Source organism: Salvelinus fontinalis, unplaced genomic scaffold (assembly GCF_029448725.1).
Source record: "Salvelinus fontinalis isolate EN_2023a unplaced genomic scaffold, ASM2944872v1 scaffold_0001, whole genome shotgun sequence".
Taxonomy (NCBI): domain Eukaryota; kingdom Metazoa; phylum Chordata; class Actinopteri; order Salmoniformes; family Salmonidae; genus Salvelinus; species Salvelinus fontinalis.
Genome location: NW_026600210.1, coordinates 319,976 through 339,873, shown reverse-complemented (window position 1 = coordinate 339,873; position 19,898 = coordinate 319,976). Strand labels below are relative to the sequence as shown.

The 19,898-nt window shown below is 45.9% G+C and overlaps 1 protein-coding gene across 3 annotated transcripts in view; it reads right to left on the bottom strand.

Moving 5' to 3' along the window:
• Positions 1-1,381: 1,381 nt before the first annotated feature.
• The window catches only part of dennd4a (DENN/MADD domain containing 4A), a 182,295-nt gene continuing 163,778 nt past the window's right edge, over positions 1,382-19,898 (bottom strand). For all 3 annotated transcript variants that reach the window (XM_055910129.1, XM_055910128.1, XM_055910130.1), the window contains 4 exons: positions 18,335-18,455; positions 14,280-14,454; positions 10,881-10,945; positions 1,382-7,630 (listed from right to left, as the gene is read on the bottom strand). In XM_055910129.1, the coding sequence (XP_055766104.1) occupies positions 7,494-7,630; positions 10,881-10,945; positions 14,280-14,454; positions 18,335-18,455 (498 nt within the window). In that variant the 3' untranslated portion in view covers positions 1,382-7,493. The remainder of the gene's footprint in view (positions 7,631-10,880; positions 10,946-14,279; positions 14,455-18,334; positions 18,456-19,898) is intronic.

The following is a 19,898-nucleotide window of genomic DNA, read 5'->3' as shown; positions in this document are numbered from 1 at the left end:
CAGTTATTACATAAGGTTATATTCTGGTCCACGGTGAAGACCTCTCCCGCGATGCGTCCTCGGGGGTGACACTGCCATGAGCGATGCGCCGGCTGGGTGAACCTCTCCACCATCCACCCCAAGAGTGGAGAAATTACACCCCTCGTCTGGTACCAAACACACGTTCATCGCAGGTAGGACAGCGCTGTATTTATAGATATCTTGATATACTTTTTAGGACCTTTGTGTGTAATTTATTTTATTTTTATGTTAACATGTTGATGATAGATTTGTCATATTATGCATGATAGCAAAAATAATTTTCGAAAATGATACCGAATATAAATATATATATATATATGGCTTGTCTGCATTTGAAGAAGCCGGATGTGGAGGTCCTGGGCTGGCGTGGTTACACATGGTCTGTGGTTGTGAGGCTGGTTGGACATTGGTGGACATTCCTGCAGTCAGCATGCCAATTACACGCTCCCTCTAAACTTCAGACATCTGTGGCATTGTGTTGTGTGACAAAACATCCCATTTTAGAGTGGACTTTTATTGTCCCCAGCACAAGGTGCACCTGTGTAATGATCATGCTGTTTAATCAGCTTCTTAATATGCCACACCTGTCAGGTGGATGGATTATCTTGGCAAAGGAGAAATGCTCACTAACAGATTTAAACACATTTGTGCACAACATTTGAGAGAATGGGGCTTTTTGTGTGTTTGGAGCATTTCTGTGATCTTTTATTTCAGCTCATGAAACATGGGACACTTTACATGTTGCGATTATATTTTTGTTCAATAATATAACCAAGCCAGCCAGGACCTCCACATCCGGCTTCTTCAAATGCAGACAAGCCACCTTGACAGCTGATGTAACTGTGGGTTTGCACAACCGAAGAATTTCTGCAGAAACTGTCAGAAACCGTCTCTGGGAAGCTCATTTGCGTGTTCGTGACGAGATCCTGAGGCCCATTCATCCACCGCCTCATGTATCAGCATGATAATGCACAACACTATGTTGCAAATGGTGGTCACACCAGATACTGACTGGTTCTCTGATCCACAACCCTACCTTTTTATAAAGGTATCTGTGACCAACAGATGCATATCTGTATTCCCAGTCATGTGAAATCCATAGATTAGGACCTAATGAATTTATTTCAATTGACTGATTTCCTTAAATGAATTATAACTCAGTAAAATCTTTGTAATTGTTGCATGTTGGGTTCATATTTCTGTTCAGTGTAGAATCACATTTGTTTGAAATTGTCCGTGTATCCTAAATGGAAATATAATAATAATAATAATAATATAATGATATAATACATGACGTTTATAAAAACTGGATCTATGAACCTGGATGTTTCTCCTGAATCAGACAAACCAGAAACAAATGTTTATTATTCTGGTGGTTTATTCAGAATTTAAAACAATCTGTAGATCCAGTCAGGCAGATTCCATGAAAACAAAATCTTACAAATTAGTATTAAACTGTGGTAAAAATGATACATATTATATATTCAAAGACATAACAGTGCTTCAACAGTGTAAACAACAACATATTGATACCTATAGTGATGATATGGTGATATTGTGGTCAATGTGTATAGTAGTTACATACATTTATACATACATAAAACCTACAGGAGGGTCTCTCTCCAGGAACAGGGTTGGAGAGCACTGGTACAGAGTTATGTAATGGCTACATACCAAAGTACACCTTTTATACACAAAGCTTTGACTCTCAAAATCAATTCATATTTCTTCCAAAAGGGTAATTAGAAGATAGAAAAATTGATAGAAAATATTTTTAATGTCCATTTATGACGTGCCCATGCCAAATTATGCCTGCTGGGTCTCAACTTTAATTTCAACTGTAAAGCTGTGAAACACCATCATATCGTTTATAAACCAGTGGGTCTTTTATGATTAGTATTCAAATATTTATCAGACAAAGTCATTATTGAACATATTAATAAAGTGCTCCATTCAATCCGTATCGCAGAGGTACAACGTTACAGCTTGATTTCAATTTAAAGGCAATGTTCCCGCATCATCGGGAGAATGCATTTACCGTAAACACCGTAGATGACCGTCTCCATCTGAAATTACCTTTAAGCTTCTACCGCACAGTCTGTCACGCTTCAGCCATCCAGGATGAATATAAGTCTGGTTGTAACGATGAGTGAACTGACATTCATCGATAATATCACAGTTCTTTTCCTTGGCAGTAAACAAGGCAGGGGATCTCTACTTACTGTTAATAACAGTCTGACACGGTAAAAACAAGACATTTGTTGAATAATCCTCAACCTAAAGCATAAAGCTAGTCGACTGTAAACTGTTTCACAAGTGCTGTTTGTTTTACGTGTTCTTTAGGAAGGAATGTAAAGGAATCATTCTAGACTAGAACCATTCTGTTGTGGAATGATGTTTGGAACCCTTCTCTAAAGCCAGTTCATTCACAATATACAAAAGTTCCATTTTTTTTGGGGGGGGGGGGGTGATATTGTGACAGTTTGAAACCCAGTCAGAAGAATACAGATACCTTGACATGTGACACAGCTCTTCTATCTTCTATCCTAACACTGGAGTATGGATCATGGTCAAAAGTAGTCCACTATAGCCTCCCGGGTGGCGTAGCTTTCTATGGTACTGCATCTCAGGACTAGAGACGTCACTACAGACCCGGGTTCAATCCCAGGCTGTATCACATTTACTCTGTACAACTGTACGGAGAAACAGAACGTACCATTTACTCTGTACAACTATAAAGAGAAACAGAATATACAATTCACTCTGTACAACTATACAGCTACAGAGAAACAGAACGTACCATTTACTCTGTACAACTATAAAGAGAAACAGAATATACAATTTACTCTGTACAACTAAACGGAGAAACAGAACGCACCATTTACTCTGTACAACTATAAAGAGAAACAGAATATACAATTTACTCTGTACAACCATAAAGAGAAACCGAATATTCAATTTACTCTGTACAACTATAAAGAGAAACAGAATATTCAATTTACTCTGTACAACTATACAGCTACGGAGGAACATAACATAATATTTACTCTGTACAACTATACAGCTACGGAGGAACATAACATAATATTTACTCTGTACAACTATACAGCTACGGAGGAACATAACATAATATTTACTCTGTACAACTATACAGCTACGGAGGAACATAACATAATATTTACTCTGTACAACTATACAGCTACGGAGGAACATAACATAATATTTACTCTGTACAACTATACAGCTACGGAGGAACAGAACATAATATTTACTCTGTACAACTATACAGCTACGGAGGAACATAACAGCTTCATACATTTATTTACAAAAAGTAATGTGTACGTATGTTGATGAAACAATTAGAAAACACGTCTTATTATCCACATTCTGCATTTGTGATGTCAATATAATAACAATTACCTTATAAAAAAAGTATTGCTTAGTAATTAATTAAAACATATCAACAAATCATTTTTGACAATATTCCTTTTAACAGTTGTTTTGTTATTTCCGATGTATTTCTTTGATACAAAAAAAGGATTCATGAATAAACACTCCTGTAACTACAGGAGAAAAGTCTCGTAACTATGGTAATACAACTAAATCATACACGGTCTATGTGTGTTCCCACCACCAGAAAAACAAAATGGGACCGTTAGACAACGGCTGCCGACTTTAAAGGCGAGCCGAGACTGACTGATCTACAAACCACCTTGCATCGTAAATAACTACTCAATATTATTTGTACATCAGCCAGTCACAATTTACCCATGATACCTCACGGTTTTCATGGTCTCACACTAGGCCAATGGATCCTTCATGTTATATTTGGACTGGTCCTGCCAGAGGGGGGTCAAAGAAAAGCAGCTGAACATGAAAGTACGACATCATCCTCAGTAAGGGCAGGAAGTCAGACACCATACCTGATCATAGTATAGGGCAGGAAGTCAGACACCATACCTGATCATAGTATAGAGCAGGAAGTCAGACACCATACCTGATCATAGTATAGAGCAGGAAGTCAGACACCATACCTGATCATAGTATAGAGCAGGAAGTCAGACACCATACCTGATCATAGTAAAGGGCAGGAAGTCAGACACCATACCTGATCATAGTAAAGGGCAGGAAGTCAGACACCATACCTGATCATAGTATAGGGCAGGAAGTCAGACACCATACCTGATCATAGTATAGAGCAGGAAGTCAGACACCATACCTGATCATAGTATAGGGCAGGAAGTCAGACACCATACCTGATCATAGTATAGAGCAGGAAGTCAGACACCATACCTGATCATAGTATAGGGCAGGAAGTCAGACACCATACCTGATCATAGTATCGTAGTTGTGTATGTATTAAAGTTCAACTGAACGACAAAAAAATAAAGGTCCAAAGGATTCATGTAAATTATTACTGTAAATTATTACTGTAAATTATAATTGTCACAGATAATGTAAGTTAATCTTTGGAAAGTGCTTAGAATCACACGTGTGAAATACTTTTACATTACACCCAACAACCCTGCCATCACAACAGTAAAACAGCCCTGACAGTGGTACAGAAAACACACAGAGCTTTGAAGCTCACACAACAAAACAGAAACAACACGTTTACATACATACACGCTTACAAGTTAATCAGATACAGATTGTCTTAAAATATATAGAATATATCACATGGTATAGCACAAACATTTGAGTAATGTAATAATAGTGAAAATACAGAGGAATAATACATGTGATACCATGAGGTCCTATTGTGATACCATGAGGTCCTATTGTGATACCATGAGGTCCTATTGTGATACCATGAGGTCCTATTACCATGAGGTCCTATTGTGATACCATGAGGTCCTATTACCATGAGGTCCTATTGTGATACCATGAGGTCCTATTACCATGAGGTCCTATTGTGATACCATGAGGTCCTATTGTGATACCATGAGGTCCTATTGTGATACCATGAGGTCCTATTACCATGAGGTCCTATTGTGATACCATGAGGTCCTATTGTGATATCATGAGGTCCTATTGTGATACCATGAGGTCCTATTACCATGAGGTCCTATTGTGATACCATGAGGTCCTATTGTGATACCATGCGGTCCTATTGTGATACCATGCGGTCCTATTGTGATACCATGAGGCCCTATTGTGATACCATGAGGCCCTATTGTGATACCATGATGTCCTATTGTGATACCATGAGGTCGTGATACCATGAGGTCCTACTGTGATACCATGAGGTCCTATTGTGATACCATGAGGTCCTATTGTGATACCACGAGGTCCTATTGTGATACCACGAGGTCCTATTGTGATACCATGAGGTCCTATTGTGATACCATGAGGTCCTATTGTGATACCATGAGGTCCTATTGTGATACCATTTGGTCCTATTGTGATACCATGAGGTCCTATTGTGATACCATGAGGTCCTATTGTGATACCATGAGGTCCTATTGTGATACCATTTGGTCCTATTGTGATACCAGGAGGTCCTATTGTGATACCATGAGGTCCTATTGTGATACCATGTGATGCCATGTCATACCATGTGATACCATGTCATAGCTATGTGGTTCCATTGTAATACCATGTCATACCATGTGATACCATGTCATACCGTGAATACCATGTGAGGGAGGCAGGTAGCCTAGCGCTTCAGAGCATTGGGCCATTGACCAAAAGGTCACAGGTTCGAATCCCGGAGCCGATTAAGTGAACCATCTTTCAATGTGCTCTTGAGCAAGGCACATAACTCTAATTGCTCCTGTAAGTCTCTCTGGATCAGAGAGTCTGCTAAATGAGTCACTACTGCAGTGGCTCTGGATCAGAGAGTCTGCTAAATGACTCACTACTGTAGTGGCTCTGGATCAGAGAGTCTGCTAAATGACTCACTACTGTAGTGGCTCTGGATCAGAGAGTCTGCTAAATGACTCACTACTGTAGTGGCTCTGGATCAGAGAGTCTGTTAAATGACTCACTACTGTAGTGGCTCTGGATCAGAGAGTCTGCTAAATGACTCACTACTGTAGTGGCTCTGGATCAGAGTCTGCTAAATGAATCACTGCTGTAGTGTCTCTGGATCAGAGAGTCTGCTAAATGATTCACTACTGTAGTGGCTCTGGATCAGAGAGTCTGCTAAATGATTCACTACCGTAAGTGGCTCTGGATCAGAGAGTCTGCTAAATGACTCACTATTGTAAGTGTCTCTGGATCAGAGAGTCTGCTAAATGATTCACTATTGTAAGTGTCTCTGGATCAGAGAGTCTGCTAAATGACTCACTACTGTAAGTGTCTCTGGATAAGAGAGTCTACTAAATGATTCACTATTGTAAGTGTCTCTGGATCAGAGAGTCTGCTAAATGACTCACTACTGTAAGTGTCTCTGGATAAGAGAGTCTGCTAAATGACTCACATGTAAATGTCCTATTGTAACAGTGTGGAGCGTCCGTGAAAGTTTCTAGGATATTTTCTGTGTATTTGTTCCACACTGCGCTTCAGTCAGTACATGTTGGGTCCCAAAGACTTTCCTCCCCCTGCCTGGGGTGTCAGGTGGGCTGATTCACCCCAACAGAGAGGGGCCAGAGAGAGAGAGAGAGGGTGCCAGAGAGAGAGAGAGGGGACCAGAGAGAGAGAGGGGGGCCAGAGAGAGAGAGGGGGACCAGAGAGAGAGAGGGGGGCCAGAGAGAGAGAGGGGGGCCAGAGAGAGAGAGAGGGGCCAGAGAGAGAGAGAGGGGCCAGAGAGAGAGAGGGGCCAGAGAGAGAGAGAGGGGCCAGAGAGAGAGGGGGGGCCAGAGAGAGAGAGGGGGGCCAGAGGGAGGGGCTGGTAGTAGGTGAGCAGCAGTCATGTTTTGGGAGGGATGGGATGGATGGATAGCAGCCAGGGGGAGGTGGGGAGACTGGGCTGCCTCAAGGTCCTCCAGAGGAGGTGAGGTGGAGAGATCAAAGACTGGGCTGCCTCAAGGTCCTCCAGAGGAGGTGAGGTGGAAAGATCACAGACTGGGCTGCCTCAAGGTCCTGAAGAGGAGGTGAGGTGGAGAGATCAAAGACTGGGCTCGACAAAAGAGAGGCGAGGTGGTAAGATCAGACTGGGCTGCCTCAAGGTCCTCCAGAGGAGGCGAGGTGGAGAGATCACAGACTGGGCTCGACAAAAGAGAGGTGAGGTGGAGAGATCACAGACTGGACTGCCTCAAGGTCCTCCAGAGGAGGTGAGGTGGAGAGATCACAGACTGGGCTGCCTCAAGGTCCTCCAGAGGAGGCGAGGTGGAGAGATCAAAGACTGGGCTGCCTCAAGGTCCTCCAGAGGAGGCGAGGTGGAGAGATCACAGACTGGGCTCGACAAAAGAGAGGTGAGGTGGAGAGATCACAGACTGGGCTGCCTCAAGGTCCTCCAGAGGAGGTGAGGTGGAGAGATCACAGACTGGGCTGCCTCAAGGTCCTCCAGAGGAGGTGAGGTGGAGAGATCACAGACTGGGTTTCCCGAACATCCTCCTACATTCCATGACCCCTGCTCCTGGGGGCCGGTCACAGTTGTGTGTCAGCTTCACCTGGCTGGGGCTGAGGCGGTCGTAAGCAACCTTGTACTCACGATCAAACGCATCTGAAACATAGAAGCAAGGGAAGGGATAGTTTATAATCACTATTACTGATCATGATGTGGTTGTTTAACCTACTAGGCGACCATGATGGTAGACTAGAAGAGGGTTACTAGGCGACCATGATGGTAGAATACAACAGGGTTACTAGGCGACCATGAAGGTAGAATACAACAGGATTACTAGGCGACCATGATGGTAGAATACAACAGGGTTACTTAGCGACCATGATGGTAGAATACAACAGGGTTACTTAGCGACCATGATGGTAGAATACAACAGGGTTACTTAGCGACCATGATGGTAGAATACAACAGGATTACTTAGAGACCATGATGGGAGAATACAACAGGGTTACTAGGCGACCATGATGGTAGAATACAACAGGCTTACTTAGCGACCATGATGGGAGAATACAACAGGGTTACTAGGCGACCATGATGGGAGAATACAACAGGGTTACTAGGCGACCATGATGGTAGAATACAACAGGGTTACTTAGCGACCATGATGGGAGAATACAACAGGCTTACTTAGCGACCATGATGGTAGAATACAACAGGGTTACTAGGCAACCATGATGGTAGAATACAACAGGGTTACTAGGCGACCATGATGGTAGAATACAACAGGGTTACTTAGCGACCATGATGGTAGAATACAACAGGCTTACTTAGCAACCATGATGGTAGAATACAACAGGGTTACTTAGCGACCATGATGGGAGAATACAACAGGCTTACTTAGCGACCATGATGGGAGAATACAACAGGGTTACTAGGCAACCATGATGGTAGAATACAACAGACACAGAATCAGACTGTGAAGCAACACACATACACATACTGTACACAAGGATTATGTGTTGTAGATATGTGGAATTAGAGTAGTGGCTAAAGGAACACACTTAATACTGTGAACGCTGCGTGTAACACATCCGGTGTCAGGATAAATAAAAAGCAAGGTCTGCTAACTTTCTTTAAATATGTTTAATTACCGCAAACAATGAATGGCAAATGCAATTTTCGTATATACGGGTTCGCTGTATCACCGCGCAGGGTTAACAGGGAACTGGCAGGAAGTACGTAAACAGCTGTTCTTATACCGTGATGACGTAGTTCCAACGCGTCTGTTGGCCTATCACAGTAGAGGCTGGGCGCGGTTTAGACTTTGCCCCGCCTTTGCTTTTGCGTTCCTTTTGTCCACATCGGGTTGCTGGGTAGATTAGATCCGTCTTGTGTCTGTCGATTCTACACTGAAACAGTTCCTAATATGGTATTGTCCAGTATTCTAATCTCCTGGTTGGTCTAGAGAGATGCACCACTCCCCTCTCCAGACTGTCCACAACTTTTATGGCCTGTGTTGGTCAGTCCTTACACCTACACACACACCCCCCTCTGTATTGCTTGTGTGTGTGTGTAACAAAACAATATTCATCTTCAAACAGGCTATAGTGCATAAACATAAATCCTAACAATACTTTTGAAAGTGTTATAAAATGTAATGTCATGTAATATTTTAAATTGTATATAACTGCCTTAATTTTGCTGGACCCCAGGAAGAGCAGCTGCTGCCTTGGCAGGAACTAATGGGGATCCATAATAAACCCCAGGAAGAGTAGCTGCTGCCTTGGCAGGAACTAATGGGGATCCATAATAAACCCCAGGAAGAGTAGCTGCTGCCTTGGCAGGAACTAATGGGGATCCATAATAAACCCCAGGAAGAGTAGCTGCTGCCTTGGTAGGAACTAATGGGGATCCATAATAAACCACAGGAAGAGTAGCTGCTGCCTTGGCAGGTACTAATGGAGATCCATAATAAACCCCAGGAAGAGTAGCTGCTGCCTTGGCAGGAACTCATGGGGATCCATAATAAACCCCCAGGAAGAGTAGCTGCTGCCTTGGCAGGAACTAATGGAGATCCATAATAAACCCCAGGAAGAGTAGCTGCTGCCTTGGTAGGAACTAATGGGGATCCATAATAAACCACAGGAAGAGTAGCTGCTGCCTTGGCAGGTACTAATGGAGATCCATAATAAACCCCAGGAAGAGTAGCTGCTGCCTTGGCAGGAACTCATGGGGATCCATAATAAACCCCCAGGAAGAGTAGCTGCTGCCTTGGCAGGAACTAATGGGGATCCATAATAAACCCCAGGAAGAGTAGCTGCTGCCTTGGCAGGAACTAATGGGGATCCATAATAAAACCCAGGAAGAGTAGCAGCTGCCTTGGCAGGAACTAATGGGGATCCATAATAAAACCCAGGAAGAGTAGCAGCTGCCTTGGCAGGAACTAATGGGGATCCATAATAAACCCCAGGAAGAGTAGCTGCTGCCTTGGCAGGAACTAATGGGGATCCATAATAAACCCCAGGAAGAGTAGCTGCTGACTTGGCAGGAACTAATGGGATCCATAATAAATCCCAGGAAGAGTAGCTGCTGCCTTAGCAGGAACTAATGGGGATCCATAATAAGCCTCAGGAAGAGTAGCTGCTGCCTTGGCAGGAACTAATGGGGATCCGTAATAAACCCCAGGAAGAGTAGCTGCTGCCTTGGCAGGAACTAATGGGGATCCATAATAAACCCCAGGAAGAGTAGCTGTTGCCTTGGCAGGAACTAATGGGGATCCATAATAAACCCCAGGAAGAGTAGCTGCTGCCTTGGCAGGTACTAATGGAGATCCATAATAAACCCCAGGAAGAGTAGCTGCTGCCTTAGCAGGAACTAATGGGGATCCATAATAAACCCCAGGAAGAGTAGCTGCTGCCTTGGCAGGAACTAATGGGGATCCATAATAAACCCCAGGAAGAGTAGCTGTTGCCTTGGCAGGAACTAATGGGGATCCGTAATAAACCCCAGGAAGAGTAGCTGCTGCCTTGGCAGGAACTAATGGGGATCCGTAATAAACCCCAGGAAGAGTAGCTGCTGCCTTGGCAGGAACTAATGGGGATCCATTATAAATAGGAGCGGCAGGTAGCCTAGTGGTTAGAGTGTTGGACTAGTTACCGAAAGGTTGCAAGATCGAATCCCCGAGCTGACAAGGTAAAAATCTGTTGTTCTGCCCCTGAACAAGGCAGTTAACCCACCGTTCCCCGGTAGGCCGTCATTGAAAATAAGAATTTGTTTTTAACTGACCTGCCTAGTTAAATAAAGGTTAACATACAAACATGTGACAAACGTGAAACATTTTCCTATGTATTTCTCTCGAGCTTCAAGGGACGAAGAAAGCATAGAGAGAAAGATAATGGTTTCAACTCACCAATATTGATGTTGCTCTTCCCCAGAGCGGTCAGCGCCAGGAAGAGGAGATCTCTGTACAGACTCCTGTAGAATAGAGAGAGAGACTGGATTGTGTGTATACAGACAGACAGAGGGATTGACAGGCTCAGTCAGACAGGACGATTTAAGGACACCATTTTACTACTCTTAACACCACTATCGCCAACGCCCACCGCCCAACGCCCACCGCCCACCGCCCAACGCCCACCGCCCACCGCCCACCGCCCAACGCCCAACGCCCACCGCCCACCGCCCACCGCCCACCGCCCACCGCCCAACGCCCACCGCCCACCGCCCACCGCCCAACGCCCACCGCCCAACGCCCACCGCCCACCGCCCAACGCCCACCGCCCAACGCCCAACGCCCAACGCCCACCGCCCACCGCCCACCGCCCACCGCCCAACGCCCACCGACGTTAGATTTTGTAAATCTATGCGCTGCTCCATCCTGACTCTTCCTAAACATTAGTATTTGACTCAGTTGTCTGAATTTATCACAAGGACAAAGCTTTTTTGCTGCTCTTTTCAAACAGCTAGAACTACCTTAAAGGGGGCAAGACAAATGTGGCGTACGGCGTTGGTACCCAGACGCCAATGTGTCTCTCTCCTCATCGAATGAATAACATCAATGGATGAATGGGTAATGGGTGACAGAAACTGTGGGTGATACCAATGATATAATGGGTGATATAATGCGCACATGAATTCACGATTGAATTTGAATGAACTGATTGATGAGGATGATGAGGGTGATGAGGGTGATGAGGGTGATGAGGATGAAGAGGGTGATTGAACATAGAACTATAGGGTAAGAATGGTGGCAGCAGCGTCCTGATCCTCGTCTTCCTCACAACAGATCACACAGTACTAATAAGGTGTAACTAGACTGTATAACTTACTATCTAGTACTAATTAAATCTATAAATAAAAGTAATTAAATGTATTACACTGCCATTTGTTTATTGTAAGAGTATCAAAACTCTGTTTTATAGGGCGTCTGTCTGTCTGTCTGTCTGTCTGTCTGTCTGTCTGTCTGTCTGTCTGTCTGTCTGTCTGTCTGTCTGTCTGTCTGTCTGTCTGTCTGTCTGTCTGTCTGTCTGTCTGTCTGTCTGTCTGTCTGTCTGTCTGTCTGTCTGTCTGTCTGTCTGTCTGTCTGTCTGTCTGTCTGTCTGTCTGTCTGTCTGTCTGTCTGTCTGTCTGTCTGTCTGTCTGTCTGTCTGTCTGTCTGTCTGTCTGTCTGTCTGTCTGTCTGTCTGTCTGTCTGTCTGTCTGTCTGTCTGTCTGTCTGTCTGTCTGTCTGTCTGTCTGTCTGTCTGTCTGTCTGTCTGTCTGTCTGTCTGTCTGTCTGTCTGTCTGTCTGTCTGTCTGTCTGTCTGTCTGTCTGTCTGTCTGTCTGTCTGTCTGTCTGTCTGTCTGTCTGTCTGTCTGTCTGTCTGTCTGTCTGTCTGTCTGTCTGTCTGTCTGTCTGTCTGTCTGTCTGTCTGTCTGTCTGTCTGTCTGTCTGTCTGTCTGTCTGTCTGTCTGTCTGTCTGTCTGTCTGTCTGTCTGTCTGTCTGTCTGTCTGTCTGTCTGTCTGTCTGTCTGTCTGTCTGTCTGTCTGTCTGTCTGTCTGTCTGTCTGTCTGTCTGTCTGTCTGTCTGTCTGTCTGTCTGTCTGTCTGTCTGTCTGTCTGTCTGTCTGTCTGTCTGTCTGTCTGTCTGTCTGTCTGTCTGTCTGTCTGTCTGTCTGTCTGTCTGTCTGTCTGTCTGTCTGTCTGTCTGTCTGTCTGTCTGTCTGTCTGTCTGTCTGTCTGTCTGTCTGTCTGTCTGTCTGTCTGTCTGTCTGTCTGTCTGTCTGTCTGTCTGTCTGTCTGTCTGTCTGTCTGTCTGTCTGTCTGTCTGTCTGTCTGTCTGTCTGTCTGTCTGGATTTTATTTTATTTAAAAAATGTATTTAACCTTTATTTAACCAGGTAGGCTAGTTGAGAACAAGTTCTCATTTACAACTGTGACCTGGCCAAGATAAAGCAAAACAGTTCGACACATACAACAACACAGAGTTACACATGGAATAAACAATAAACAAGCCAATAACACAATAAACAAGTCAATGACACAGTAGAAATAAAGAAAGTCTATATACAGTGTGTGCAAAAGGCATGAGAAGGTAGGCAATAAATAGGCCATAGGAGCGAATAATTACAATCTGGCAGATTAAACTGGAGTGATAGATGATCAGATGATGGTGTGTAAGGAGTGATACTGGTGTGCAAAAGAGCAGCAAAGTAAATAAAAACAATATGGGGATGAGATAGGTAGATTGGGTGGGCTATTTACAGATGGACTATGAACAGCTGCAGCGATCGGTTAGCTTCTCAGATAGCTAATGTTTAAAGTTGGTGAGGGAAATAAAAGTCTCCAACTTCAGCGATTTTTGCAATTCGTTCCAGTCACTGGCAGCAGAGAACTGGAAGGAAAGGCGGCCAAATGAGGTGTTGGCTTTTGGGATGACCAGTGAGATACACCTGCTGGAGCACGTGCTACGGGTGGGTGTTGTTATCGTGACCAGTGAACTGAGATAAGGCGGAGCTTTACCTAGCATGGACTTATAGATGACCTGGAGCCAGTGGGTCTGGCGACGAATATGTAGCGAGGGCCAGCCAACGAGAGCATACAGGTCGCAGTGGTGGGTGGTATAAGGTGATTTGGTAACAAAACGGATGGCACTGTGATAGACTACATCCAGTTTGCTGAGTAAAGTGTTGGGGGCTATTTTGTAGATGACATCGCCGAAGTCGAGGATCGGTAGGATAGTCAGTTTTACGAGGGTAAGTTTGGCGGCGTGAGTGAAGGATGCTTTGTTGCGATATAGGTTCTAGATTTGATTTTGGATTGGAGATGTTTAATATGAGTCTGGAAGGAGAGTTTACAGTCTAACCAGACACCCAGGTATTTATAGTTGTCCACATATTCTAGGTCGGAACCGTCCAGGGTGGTGATGCTAGTCGGGCGGGCGGGTGCTGGCAGCGATCGGGTTGAAGAGCATGCATTTAGTTTTACTAGCGTTTAAGAGCAGTTGGAGGCCACGGAAGGAGAGTTGTATGGCATTGAAGCTCGTCTGGAGGGTTGTTAACACAGTGTCCAAAGAAGGGCCAGAAGTATACAGAATGGTGTCGTCTGCGTAGAGGTGGATCAGAGAATCTACAGCAACAAGAGCGACATCGTTGATATATACAGAGAAAAGAGTCGGCCCAAGGATTGAACCCTGTAGCACCCCCATAGAGACTGCCAGAGGTCCGGACAACAGGCCCTCCGATTTGACACACTGAACTCTGTCTGCAAAGTAGTTGGTGAACCTTCCCCATACCTCTGTGTGTCTGTGTGTAGACGTCATTCCCCATACCTCTGTCTGCTGAAGCCCAGCTCTGGTCCCAGCAGCTGTAGGATCTGACTCATGGGCTGGTAGACATCCCCCTTCTGGATGCTCCTCACTATACCCTGTAGGACCTCAGAGGAGAAGAGATGGTCCTGGGGCTGGTCCTCCTCATACACTGTTCCACTGGCTGAGGGGATAGAGACTAGAGAGAGACAGGGACACATAGTTAGCACCTAGACAGGGACAGAGACAGGAGGGGTTGGACTCTACAGAGTGACAGGAGGGTTAGACTCTACAGAGAGACAGGAGGGTTAGACTCTACAGAGAGACAGGAGGGTTAGACTCTACAGAGAGACAGGAGGGTTAGACTCTACAGAGAGACAGGAGGGTTAGACTCTACAGAGAGACAGGAGGGTTAGACTCTACAGAGAGACAGGAGGGTTAGACTCTACAGAGAGACAGGAGGGTTAGACTCTACAGAGAGACAGGAGGGTTAGACTCTACAGAGAGACAGGAGGGTTAGACTCTACAGAGAGACAGGAGGGTTAGACTCTACAGAGAGACAGGAGGGTTAGACTCTACAGAGAGACAGGAGGGTTAGACTCTACAGAGAGACAGGAGGGTTAGACTCTACAGAGAGACAGGAGGGTTAGACTCTACAGAGAGACAGGAGGGTTAGACTCTACAGAGAGACAGGAGGGTTAGACTCTACAGAGAGACAGGAGGGTTAGACTCTACAGAGAGACAGGAGGGTTAGACTCTACAGAGAGACAGGAGGGTTAGACTCTACAGAGAGACAGGAGGGTTAGACTCTACAGAGAGACAGGAGGGTTAGACTCTACAGAGAGACAGGAGGGTTAGACTCTACAGAGAGACAGGAGGGTTAGACTCTACAGAGAGACAGGAGGGTTAGACTCTACAGAGAGACAGGAGGGTTAGACTCTACAGAGAGACAGGAGGGTTAGACTCTACAGAGAGACAGGAGGGTTAGACTCTACAGAGAGACAGGAGGGTTAGACTCTACAGAGAGACAGGAGGGTTAGACTCTACAGAGAGACAGGAGGGTTAGACTCTACAGAGAGACAGGAGGGTTAGACTCTACAGAGAGACAGGAGGGTTAGACTCTACAGAGAGACAGGAGGGTTAGACTCTACAGAGAGGCAGGAGGGTTAGACTCTACAGAGAGGCAGGAGGGTTAGACTCTACAGAGAGGCAGGAGGGTTAGACTCTACAGAGAGGCAGGAGGGTTAGACTCTACAGAGAGGCAGGAGGGTTAGACTCTACAGAGAGGCAGGAGGGTTAGACTCTACAGAGAGGCAGGAGGGTTAGACTCTACAGAGAGGCAGGAGGGTTAGACTCTACAGAGAGGCAGGAGGGTTAGACTCTACAGAGAGGCAGGAGGGTTAGACTCTACAGAGAGACAGGAGGGTTAGACTCTACAGAGAGACAGGAGGGTTAGACTCTACAGAGAGACAGGAGGGTTAGACTCTACAGAGAGACAGGAGGGTTAGACTCTACAGAGAGACAGGAGGGTTAGACTCTACAGAGAGACAGGAGGGTTAGACTCTACAGAGAGACAGGAGGGTTAGACTCTACAGAGAGACAGGAGGGTTAGACTCTACAGAGAGACAGGAGGGTTAGACTCTACAGAGAGACAGGAGGGTTAGACTCTACAGAGAGACAGGAGGGTTAGACTCTACAGAGAGACAGGAGGGTTAGACTCTACAGAGAGACAGGAGGGTTAGACTCTACAGAGAGACAGGAGGGTTAGACTCTACAGAGAGACAGGAGGGTTAGACTCTACAGAGAGACAGGAGGGTTAGACTCTACAGAGAGACAGGAGGGTTAGACTCTACAGAGAGACAGGAGGGTTAGACTCTACAGAGAGACAGGAGGGTTAGACTCTACAGAGAGACAGGAGGGTTAGACTCTACAGAGAGACAGGAGGGTTAGACTCTACAGAGAGACAGGAGGGTTAGACTCTACAGAGAGACAGGAGGGTTAGACTCTACAGAGAGACAGGAGGGTTAGACTCTACAGAGAGACAGGAGGGTTAGACTCTACAGAGAGACAGGAGGGTTAGACTCTACAGAGAGACAGGAGGGTTAGACTCTACAGAGAGACAGGAGGGTTAGACTCTACAGAGAGACAGGAGGGTTAGACTCTACAGAGAGACAGGAGGGTTAGACTCTACAGAGAGACAGGAGGGTTAGACTCTACAGAGAGACAGGAGGGTTAGACTCTACAGAGAGACAGGAGGGTTAGACTCTACAGAGAGACAGGAGGGTTAGACTCTACAGAGAGACAGGAGGGTTAGACTCTACAGAGAGACAGGAGGGTTAGACTCTACAGAGAGACAGGAGGGTTAGACTCTACAGAGAGACAGGAGGGTTAGACTCTACAGAGAGACAGGAGGGTTAGACTCTACAGAGAGACAGGAGGGTTAGACTCTACAGAGAGACAGGAGGGTTAGACTCTACAGAGAGACAGGAGGGTTAGACTCTACAGAGAGACAGGAGGGTTAGACTCTACAGAGAGACAGGAGGGTTAGACTCTACAGAGAGACAGGAGGGTTAGACTCTACAGAGAGACAGGAGGGTTAGACTCTACAGAGAGACAGGAGGGTTAGACTCTACAGAGAGACAGGAGGGTTAGACTCTACAGAGAGACAGGAGGGTTAGACTCTACAGAGAGACAGGAGGGTTAGACTCTACAGAGAGACAGGAGGGTTAGACTCTACAGAGAGACAGGAGGGTTAGACTCTACAGAGAGACAGGAGGGTTAGACTCTACAGAGAGACAGGAGGGTTAGACTCTACAGAGAGACAGGAGGGTTAGACTCTACAGAGAGACAGGAGGGTTAGACTCTACAGAGAGACAGGAGGGTTAGACTCTACAGAGAGACAGGAGGGTTAGACTCTACAGAGAGACAGGAGGGTTAGACTCTACAGAGAGACAGGAGGGTTAGACTCTACAGAGAGACAGGAGGGTTAGACTCTACAGAGAGACAGGAGGGTTAGACTCTACAGAGAGACAGGAGGGTTAGACTCTACAGAGAGACAGGAGGGTTAGACTCTACAGAGAGACAGGAGGGTTAGACTCTACAGAGAGACAGGAGGGTTAGACTCTACAGAGAGACAGGAGGGTTAGACTCTACAGAGAGACAGGAGGGTTAGACTCTACAGAGAGACAGGAGGGTTAGACTCTACAGAGAGACAGGAGGGTTAGACTCTACAGAGAGACAGGAGGGTTAGACTCTACAGAGAGACAGGAGGGTTAGACTCTACAGAGAGACAGGAGGGTTAGACTCTACAGAGAGACAGGAGGGTTAGACTCTACAGAGAGACAGGAGGGTTAGACTCTACAGAGAGACAGGAGGGTTAGACTCTACAGAGAGACAGGAGGGTTAGACTCTACAGAGAGACAGGAGGGTTAGACTCTACAGAGAGACAGGAGGGTTAGACTCTACAGAGAGACAGGAGGGTTAGACTCTACAGAGAGACAGGAGGGGTAGACTCTACAGAGAGACAGGAGGGGTAGACTCTACAGAGAGACAGGAGGGTTAGACTCTACAGAGAGACAGGAGGGTTAGACTCTACAGAGAGACAGGAGGGTTAGACTCTACAGAGAGACAGGAGGGTTAGACTCTACAGAGAGACAGGAGGGTTAGACTCTACAGAGAGACAGGAGGGTTAGACTCTACAGAGAGACAGGAGGGTTAGACTCTACAGAGAGACAGGAGGGTTAGACTCTACAGAGAGCGAGTCTCATTTCTGCCTGATTCGGCTCAGACTGAGACTACTCAATCACATGACTTCCACCAATGGCAATTAAACCTATCACGCTATTGAAAAAGGCCTTCTTAAATGATCACCAATCGGAGGAGGGAGTTTCACAGATCTGCTCCAGGAAGAGGAGGTAATATTTACCATGTCTCCTGCCATTGTCACAGGGATTAGACGAGAGGGAACAGCAAATGTACTGAAAAGTAGGGAAGGCCCATCATTGACCGAGAGCAGTGATTTAATCGGTTTGAAGTTTGGAAAATCGCTTTATAAAATCCGATCGATTGTGATGACTTACAGTGTGCGTGCCAGAGCACGTATAGAGCCTGGACAGAGTCCTGGTGTAGTGACGGGTTGTCCCACAGGATGCGGACCAGGACATGTTTACTGTCCTCTGAAGACACGCTCTGGGCTGGGACCTGACAGGAGAGAGAGAGAGAGCACGGGAGAACGTTAGAAAAGAGAACACAAATCACTGTCTCTTCTGTTTCCATGACAACTGCTCCGATCCGGCTTGAAGGAACATGTAAAAGACAACTGATACGCCCTAGGAACAACAACAAACGCCCTAGGAACAACAACAAACGCCCTAGGAACAACAACAAACGCCCTAGGAACAACAACAAACGCCCTAGGAACAACAACAAACGCCCTAGGAAAAACAACAAACGCCCTAGGGACAACAACAAACGCCCTAGGGACAACAACAAACGCCCTAGGGACAACAACAAACGCCCTAGGAACAACAACAAACGACCTGGGAACAACAACAAACACCCTGGGAACAACAACAAACGCCCTAGGAAAAACAACAAACGCCCTAGGGACAACAACAAACGCCCTAGGGACAACAACAAACGCCCTAGGAACAACAACAAACGCCCTAGGAACAACAACAAACGCCCTAGGAGCAACAACAAACGCCCTAGGAACAACAACAAACGCCCTAGGGACAACAACAAACGCCCTAGGAACATCAACAAACGCCCTAAGAACATCAACAAACGCCCAAGGAACAACAACAAACGCCCTAGGAGCAACAACAAACGCCCTAGGGACAACAACAAACGCCCTAGGGACAACAACAAACGCCCTAGGAACAACAACAAATGCCCTGGATCCAACAACAAATGCCCTAGGAACAACAAAAAACGCCCTAGATCCAACAACAAACACACTAGATCCAACAACAAACGCCCTGGGAAAAACAACAAACGCCCTAGGAACAACAACAAATGCCCTAGGTCCAACAACAAACGCTCTAGATCCAACAACAAACGCCCTAGGAACAACAACAAACGCCCTAGGAACAACAACAAACGCCCTAGGAACAACAACAAACGCCCTAGGAACAACAACAAACGCCCTAGGTTCCAACAACAACCGCCCTAGGAACAACAACAAACGCCCTAGGAACAACAACAAACGCCCTAGGAACAACAACAAACGCCCTAGGAACAACAACAAACGCCCTAGGAACAACAACAAACGCCCTAGGTTCCAACAACAAACGCCCTAGGAACATCAACAAACGCCCTAGGTTCCAACAACAAACGCCCTAGGAACAACAACAAACGCCCTAGGTCCAACAACAAACGCCCTAGGTCCAACAACAAACGCCCTAGGAACAACAACAAACGCCCTAGGAACAACAACAAACGCCCTAGGAACAACAACAAACTCCCTAGGTCCAACAACAAACGCCCTAGGTCCAACAACAAACGCCCTAGATCCAACAACAAACGCCCTAGGTTCCAACAACAAACGCCCTAGGTTCCAACAACAAACGCCCTAGGTCCAACAACAAACGCCCTAGGAACGACAACAAACGCCCAAGGAACAACAACAAACGCCCTAGGAAC